Raw genomic sequence first — 8,510 nt, 5'->3', positions numbered from 1 at the left:
AGATTGACAACAGCACTTGTACATGTCAAGGGAATAAAGTAATGAATGATCAATCTGACATCTATCATGTATCCCAGAGAGTTTCAATGGCAACTGGCCAACAGTTTGCTCCTTGAGTGTGGTGTTCTCTGCAGTAGTTCCTGAGGCACACACAGGTTTTTTATCATCTCTGCAGCGACACAGGAATGCCCAAATGTTTTACAGATGTCCCCTCATCCTCCTGGTCTGGCTGAGCTGAAGTAGTGATGGCCTGTGGTGGTTTCTCAGTTAATTAACGGTGCAGTCCTCAGCCAGTTTCGAGCGCTCTCCCCATTACTTGTTGCCTGCTGAGAACCACTGGTTTGCAGTCTGTAAAATAAAAAGCCAATTGATGCAGGAAGCAATCTGTCTAACTACCAAACATTCACTGAACACAGTGTGACAGGTGGACACAACAGGAAGGACTTTACGTAATTAACCAGAAAATGCACAACATAAATAATGAGTCACTGCTCCCATTCCTCATCCAATGGTAACTCCTTCCCAGAATTTCTCATCCAATTGCAACGCTCTCTCAGAATTTCTCATCCAATTGCAACGCTCTCTCAGAATTTCTCATTCAATAGTAACTACCTCCAGAATTTCTCATCCAATTGCAACTCTCTCCCAGAATTTCTCATCCAATTGCAACTCTCTCCCAGAATTCCTCATCCAATGGTAACTCCTTCCCAGAAATTCCTCACTGGATGGTAACTCGCTCCCAGAAATCCTGATTCAATTGTGACCCACTCCCAGAAATTCTGATTCAATAAGGTTCCAGGAACCTACTCTATCCCTAGCTCGAATCAGTCATTATGTTGCTCCAGAAATCTATTAAAATAATCCAATAAGATCACCTGTCAAACTGTGCCTCCCCGAGTTGAATTGCCCAATTTTCTCATTATTAACACCTCCCCTACACTGGCACAGAAGAGGAGCTGAGGCCAGCATAGATCAGCCACGATCATATTGAACGGTGGGGCAGGTTTCAGGGGCCGAGTGGCCTAGTCCAGCTCCTTTTTTTTGTATTCACTGGAATTCAGCCTAACAATCCTTCTTTATACAACCCCATCCCAGGAATCTCTCCCTGGTGTCTCATTTGTCTGAACCAAGATGATTGACAAGATACTCTAACTCCTGTCAATCCAGAATCAGGGAACATTTCCCCTCTGCTGCATGATGTTGGTGAAGTTACGCATTGTTTGGGCTTTGCTGATTGGTGCTCTTTGTTAGTTGGCTGTGCTTAACGTAGTGTCCACTGACTCTCATGGTTTCATCCACGGTATTTCAGGAATGTGCAGGAGTCTGAGATCAATTGATCTTTTCTTCCTTATACTGCATGCTTTTTCTTTTGCATTTTATTAGCCTTTATTCAGAACTTCATCTTCTAAGAAATGGGTGGATAATTCCCCTGTCAGTCTTACCCAGGGACAGTTGTGCTATAATTGATTGGGATTGATCCTATGTCAGTAATTTGTACCAACTGACTATCGTCCACCCAGTTCATTCTGTTGGAGAAATGTAATTTGTTTTGGGAGACCCATCTTAGGTTAGATTAGGAACACTGTTGTGGTTCATACAGTCTATGTTTAAGTAGACCCTGTTGTTTGCCTTAAACAAATAGACTTAATTGTTTAATAGACTCTGTTTGCTGAATGCTTTAACCAGCCTCTGGTTGTCAGAGGTCCTGCCCCACTTCACCTCACTGACCAATGTCCATGTCACATTCCTAGCCACACAAATGTGGAGGGAGTGTTGTTGGGAGGTCTGGCCGGTCTCTATGAAAGACCAGCTGTTGATTACTGACTGAAACCGTCACACGACTCTGCCCTGCACCTTACTGAATCAGAGGGATTGTGCAAAGTCATCTTCACAAGACATGAGAAAAAAATGTACATGAAATTAAAGAAAAACGGATACCTTCTATTCTAACGTTGCCTCTGCCTCTACTCTGTGATTGGCTTCCTGCAGATAGAGAAAGGAAATAATTTAATGTTTCTTTCTGGGCAGTGAGTGTGAGAGCACAGGGTGAGAGCCACAAGGCAGAGATCAGGAAACCATTTTTATTTGGAACTCAATCCCAGCAAAGGCAAGAGTCTAAAACCATGGAACTTTGTGTTCTTGGCTTCTAAACCTCGACAGCACAGTGGCGTCCCTGTCTCCCTGGACTGGAGTCTGATAGAGATTGGCTGTGATTGCTGGTCAACAAGATGCATGTGCTGGGAGGATGGAGGGTAACCAGTTGCACTTTTGTGGTCAACATCCTGCACTCCTGTCTGGTACGCCAACAAGACAACATTATCCCTGCCATTGGTGCTGTAACAGCAGCAGGCAACCGGAAGGTCAGTGCGTTCCGGGCATCCAATGTCTGGGGCCATCTTGTCATATGCCATCCCTGCATTTGAGTAGGAGTGCCAGGTGGTTTGTACACACCACTGGCAGTTCAACAACAGTAACTTGCTTTCAAATAGCATCCCACAGATGATATATGAGCCACATAAGGGCAAGTGGTCAAACATTCAGTGTGAACATGGTGGGCTGAATTCCCTGGTTCTGTGCTGTATGCCTGTATTTTTGTTGATCTGGTGAGGCTAGTATTTAATGCTTGGATCTACATGTCCTTGAGACAAGGTGGAGGGAAGAGAATTGACCATGAGGCAATCATTAGCAAACATTCCCACTTCTAAGCTCATTGATGAAGCCGAAGATGGTTGTCCCAGGACGCTGCCCTGAGGAGCTCCTGCAGTGACGCCATGGGTTTTTGGGCTGACTGACCTGTGACTGGGACTACTGGGAGTTGGCAGGTACCTGGATGGCCTTGCCCTGTGAAGGGCAGTCAGGTGGCACTGCAGCTTGTGCCCACTGCCTCACAGCTCCGGGGCCCAGGATTTGAACCAGACCTTGGCACTGCCTAGTGGAGCTTGCACTTTCTCCCTGGATTTCCCCCAGGAATTCTGGTTTCTTCCCACATCTCAAAGGCCTGCTGGTAGGTGAACAGGCTGCTGCAACTAGAAGGGGGTTAATGGGGGGAGGAATCCAGGGATGGGCTGGGATTTTGTGCGGGAGTGGGGTGGGATTTTGTGTAGGGAAGGTGGGTCGTGGAGTGCAGGGGTGGAGCGTGTGAGGTACAACTCCAGACATCAGAGTGTTTCCCCTTGATGCCCATTGACTGAACTTTTACCAGGTCTGATTAATGCTACACTCAAGTCAAGTGCTGCTTTGATACTGGAGGCAGTCACTCCCACCCCACGTCTGGAGCTCAGCTCTCTGCTCCACCTTTGGACCACAGCTGTGATGAAGCCCGGAGCTGAGTTGTGCTGGACCGACTCAAGCTGGGCCTCGGTGGGCAGGTGCTTGGTGGATGCTCCTTGATAGCACGGTCACGGATACTTCCCAATCCTTCGCTGATGACTGGGAGGAGACTGACTGGTGAGGTAATTAGCCGGATTGGATTTGACCAGATTTTTGTAGACAGGACATCTTCGGGAAACCTTCCATATTGTTGGGTAGATCTCAGAATTGTAACTGCACTGGAACAGCTTGGCAAGAGGTGCATCTGGTTCTGGAGTGCACATCTCCAGTACTACCGCTGGGCACGTTGTCTGGTCCTGCCTTGCTGCATTCTGTGTTCTTGGCCGTTTCTCGATACCACGTGGAGTGAATTGAACTGGCTGAAGGTTGGTCTCTGTGATCGAGTTGCAGAGCTCAGAAATGGGCCCAACTCCTCCATGCCGAGCATGATTCATATCCATGCTAACCCCACTGACCTGCATTAGACCCGTATCCCTCCACTCCTTTCCGATCCAAGTACCTGTCCAAATGCCTTTTAAACACTGCATCTGCCTCTCCCGCCTCCTCCAGCAGCTTGTCCGAGATAACCACCGCTCTCTGTGTGAAAACGTACTCTCAGATCTCCTGTCTACCATCTCACCTTAAACCTGTGTCCTCTAGTTTTAGACTCCCCTACCCTGGGAAAAATACTGTGACCGTCCACCTTATCTATGCTGCTCATAATCTATAAACCTCTGTACGGTCACCCCTCAGCCTTCTACACGCCAGTGGGAATAAACCCAGCCCATCCAATCTCTCCTTAAAACCACAGCCCTCCATTCCAGGCAGCATCCTGCTGAATCTCTTCCGCGCTCTCTGTATCGCCAGTACTCAGTTGGGCGACCAGAACTGTGCACCGACGGTGATGGTGGGGATCCCAGCGGGAAGCCGGGATGGATCCCACACTCGGTGCCTGCTTGTGAATACTTCAGCCTCGTCTCCAGCACTCACTGCTGGGTCTCAGAGGGTGGGGGTGTTCCTGGAACCTCCTCCTCCCATGAGCTGTTTGATGTGGAACCCCACCACTTGTGACTGGATGCAGCAGGACTGCAGAGCTTAGATCTGGTCCATTGGTTAGCTCTCTCTCTGCTGCGCACATGGACACAGCCCACCTTCAGCAGGTTGGCACCTCATTTATAACAGCTCCCAGCATGACATTCTGCACTCCTCCTTGAATCAGGCTGATCCTCCATCCTGGTAGTAGTGGGTGGAGTGAGGGATGCTTGGACCATGATGGGATGGTGTACATTATCTGCTGCTGCTGATGGCTCAGCCCCTTATGGCTGCTCAGACCTGTTCCGAACCAGTCCTGTTAGCATGACTTCGAACCACGTACCACGATGATTGCGTCCTCAGTGTGAAGGCAGGACTTGAGAGTCATAGAGTCATACAGCACGGAAACAGGCCCTTCGGCCCAATTGGTCCATGCCGACCAAGATTCCCATCTAAACTAGTTCCGTTTGACCACGTTTGGCCCATATCCCTCTAAACCTTTCCTATCCATATACCTGTCCAAATACCTTTTAAATGTTGTTAATGTGCCTGCCTCAACCACTTCCTCTGGCAGCTCATTCCATATACTGACCACCCTCTGGGTGAAAAAATTGCTATTAAATCTCTCCCCTCTCACCCTAAACCTACACCCTCTCGTTCTTGATTCCCCAACCCTGGGAAAAAGACTGAGCGCATTCACCCTGTCTATGCCCCTCATGATTTTATACACCCCTATAATATCACCCCTCATCCTCCTACGCTCCAATGAATAAAGTCCCAAATCTGCTCGACCTCTCTCCACAACTCAGTCCCTCCAGTCCCAGCAACATCGTCATAAATCTCCCCTGCACTCTCTTCAGCTGAATGGCATCTTTCCTATGGCAGGGTGACCAAAACTGAACACAATACTCCAAATACAGACTTTGTCTGCACAAGTTCTGGGCAGCATTGACGTACCGACTCAGAATGCCACCCATCGAATCACAAAATTAACTCTAGACCATGCTGGACCAGGTCCCACAGTTTATGCTGCCCCTCAAAGAGTGCTGGAAACTCATAAACAAAAGATGCTAAAAGATCTTGACTTATTTCCCCCGTCTGTACCTTTGGGTAACGTTTCCACATCTGCCTCATATTTTACAGTGTTTCAGTGACAGCAGCTCTCAATACAACATGCGCTGAGCTTAATAAACAGGTTGTTTTTAATCCCCAGTTTGGATGCCTGTTGGAACAAGTGATTGATAACTTGAGATAAATCTACAACCACCAACTCTTCCCTCCCTGGTCTCTGCCCTAGATGTCTGTTCCCTATTAATATACAGGAAGCACTGCACCTTTTCCACATCTTATCATATTTTTGATCAATACAGTTTGAACACAAAGAGCCTAGTTAAAAGATTTCCACATCAGACAAAATGATTTCTTGAGGCAAATTATGACTAATGACCGCAAAGTATCTGAGAGTACAAGATCAAACAATGGCGGCTGAGGTCTGAGTGGAATAATGGGTTCTTCGATCTCACTGAGCTGAGGAACGTGGTGGTCTCCCAGCTGGGTACTTGAAGGGGAATCAGGAGACAATAATGTATCCCTGGCACTTTGTGCTGCTGCCTCAAAGTTCCCGGGACCTGGATTTGATCCTGACTGTGTTTGCCCTGTAACCATTGGTTCATAAATGTGCAGGTGGGTTAATTGGCTGCTGTGAATTACCCCTGGAGTAGGCAGATAACAAAAGAATCAAAGGACGGTTATGGAGTCAAAGAGTTATACAGCACAGAAACAGGTCCTTTGGCCCAACTGGTCCGTGCCGACCAAGATGCTCCATCCAAGCTAGTCCCATTTGCCTGCGTTTGACCCATAGCCTTCTAAACTAGTTCCATTTGACCATGTTTAGCCCATATCCTTCTAAACCTTTTCAATCAGTGTACCTGTCCAAGTGCCTTTTAAAAGTTGTTATTGTACCTGCCACAACCACTTCCTCTGGCAGCTCATTCCACATACTGACCACCCTTTGTGTAAAAAAGTTGCCCCTTCAAGTTCCTATTAAATCTTTCCCCTCTCACCTTAAACCTGTGCCCTCTAGTTCTTAGTTCTCAAATCCTGGGAAAAAGACTGAGTGCGTTCACCCTATCTCTGCCCCTCATGATTTTATACACCTCTATAAGATCACCTCTCAGTCTCCTACACTCCAAGGAATAAAGTCCAAGCCTGTCCAACCTCTCCCAATAACTCAGGCCCTCTTGTCCTGGCAACATCCTTGTAAATCCTTTCTGCACTCTTTCCAGTTTAAGAGCATCTTTCCTATAGCTGGGTGAGCAGGGTTGGTGGGCATTTGATAGAGGCAAGTTGTAGGGAGACAGAGAAAGGGGATGAGATTGTCCTGCTGGGAGTTGGCATGGATCTGAAGGGCCCAATGGCCTCCTCCTGTGTTGTCATAAGTGAGTTATACTGCAAGTACAGTCCTCTGTCTTTTAACAGTTCCACAACATCAGTTACAGTTATGGGCTGAGAAATGGCAGCTGGAGTTTAATCCGGGCAAATGTGAGGTGTTGAACTTTGGGAGCTCAAATGTAAGAGGAAAGTATACAGTAAATGGCAGGACCCTTAACAGCACTGATGTACAGAGGGATCTTGGAGACCAAGTTCATACCTACCTGAAAGTGGCAACACAAGTGGATAGGGTGGTAAAGGCGGCGTACGGCACGCTTGCCTTCACTGGTCGAGGCATTGAGTGTAAAAGTCGGGAAATCATGTTGCAGCCGTGTAAGGCTATGGTCAGGCCACACTCAGAGCCCTGTGTGCAGTTCTGGTCGCCCCATTACAGGAGGGGTGTGGAGACTTTGGAGAGGGTGCAGAAGAGGTTCACCAGGATGCTGCCTGGATCAGAGGGTATCAGTGATAAGGAGGGGTTGGACAAACTTGGATTGTTCTCTCTAGAGCATCAGAGGCTGAGAAGAGATGAAAAAATTATGAGAGGCATAGAGAGGGTAGACAGTGAGAGTCTTTGTCCCAGGGTAGAAATGTCAAATACTAGAGGGCATAGCTTTAAGGCGAGAGGGGGAAAATTTAAAGGGGATGTGCAAAGAGTGGTGGGAGCATGGACCCGGGCCGCCAGGGGTGGTGGTGGAAGCAGATACAATAGTGGCATTCAAGAGGCTATTAGATAGACACATGAATGTGTAGAAATGGAGGGATGTGGACCAAGTGCAGGCGGAAAGGATTAGTTTAATTTGGCATCAAGTTTGGCTCAGACACTGTGGGCCGAAGGGCCTGTTCCTGTGCGGTACTGTTCTATGTTCTGATATTTAAAAGTTAGCTCGAATGGTCTTCAAGAAGATGGAGGCGAGTAATCACGACAGTTCAAGCACACGAGTTACTCCCACAGGGTAGCTGGTGAGGGACTACCAGGATGTAGACCAGCGGCAATGATGAAACGTTTCCGAATCTGGATGGTGTGTGGCTTAGGGGAGGTCCTGCAGGCAATGGTGTTCGCCTGCACTCGCTGCCCCTGTCTTTCCTGCTGGTAGAATCCTCGGGTTTGGGAGGTGCTGCCGCAGTAGCTTGGGTGAGGAACTGCAGGGCACTTTGCAGATGGTTTACTCTATGAGCTGGTGGCGGAGGGAGTGCACGTTTATTATCGGTGAGGTGCAAACTCCACGCAAGCAGCACCCCAGGTCGGGATCGAACCCGGGTCTCTGGAGCTGTGAGGCAGCGACTCTACTCACTGTGCCACAGTGCTGGATGTCTCATTACACCTATTGGAAGTATTTCCAAGTTCTGGTTGATGTAGATTTGTACAGAAACATTGTCCACAACAAAGAACTAGATGATCTATCCTGGGCCCAACACATTGCTGTGATCACGAAGAAGGCACAGCAGTGGCTCTACTTCATTAGGAGTTTCAGGAGATTTGGTGTGTCACCAAAGACTCTTGCAAATTTCTACAGATGTACGGTGGAGAGCATTCTGACTGGTTGCATCACCGCCTGGTGTGGAGGCTCCAATGCACAGGATCGCAAGAGGCTGCAGAGGGTTGTATCCATCACGGGCACAACCCTCCCCACCATCGAGGGCATCTTCAGGAGGTGGTGCCTCAAGAAGGCGGCATCCATCACTAAGGACCCTCACCATCCAGGACATGCCCTCTTCTCGTTACTACCATTGGGGAG

The 8,510-nt window shown here is 48.2% G+C and overlaps 1 protein-coding gene across 1 annotated transcript in view; it reads right to left on the bottom strand.

Moving 5' to 3' along the window:
- Positions 1–291: 291 nt before the first annotated feature.
- Positions 292–8,510, bottom strand: part of raly (RALY heterogeneous nuclear ribonucleoprotein) — an 82,996-nt gene continuing 74,777 nt past the window's right edge. Inside the window, exons 8-9 of the mRNA XM_052030959.1 lie at positions 1,939–1,983; positions 292–348 (exon numbers count right to left, since the gene is read on the bottom strand). Of these exons, the coding sequence (XP_051886919.1) occupies positions 1,942–1,983 (42 nt within the window). The 3' untranslated portion in view covers positions 292–348; positions 1,939–1,941. The remainder of the gene's footprint in view (positions 349–1,938; positions 1,984–8,510) is intronic.

Source organism: Pristis pectinata, chromosome 16 (genome assembly GCF_009764475.1).
Source record: "Pristis pectinata isolate sPriPec2 chromosome 16, sPriPec2.1.pri, whole genome shotgun sequence".
NCBI classification, from domain to species: Eukaryota; Metazoa; Chordata; class Chondrichthyes; order Rhinopristiformes; family Pristidae; genus Pristis; species Pristis pectinata.
The sequence above is the reverse complement of the archived record's forward strand: the minus strand, read 5'-3'. Positions and strand labels throughout refer to the sequence as shown.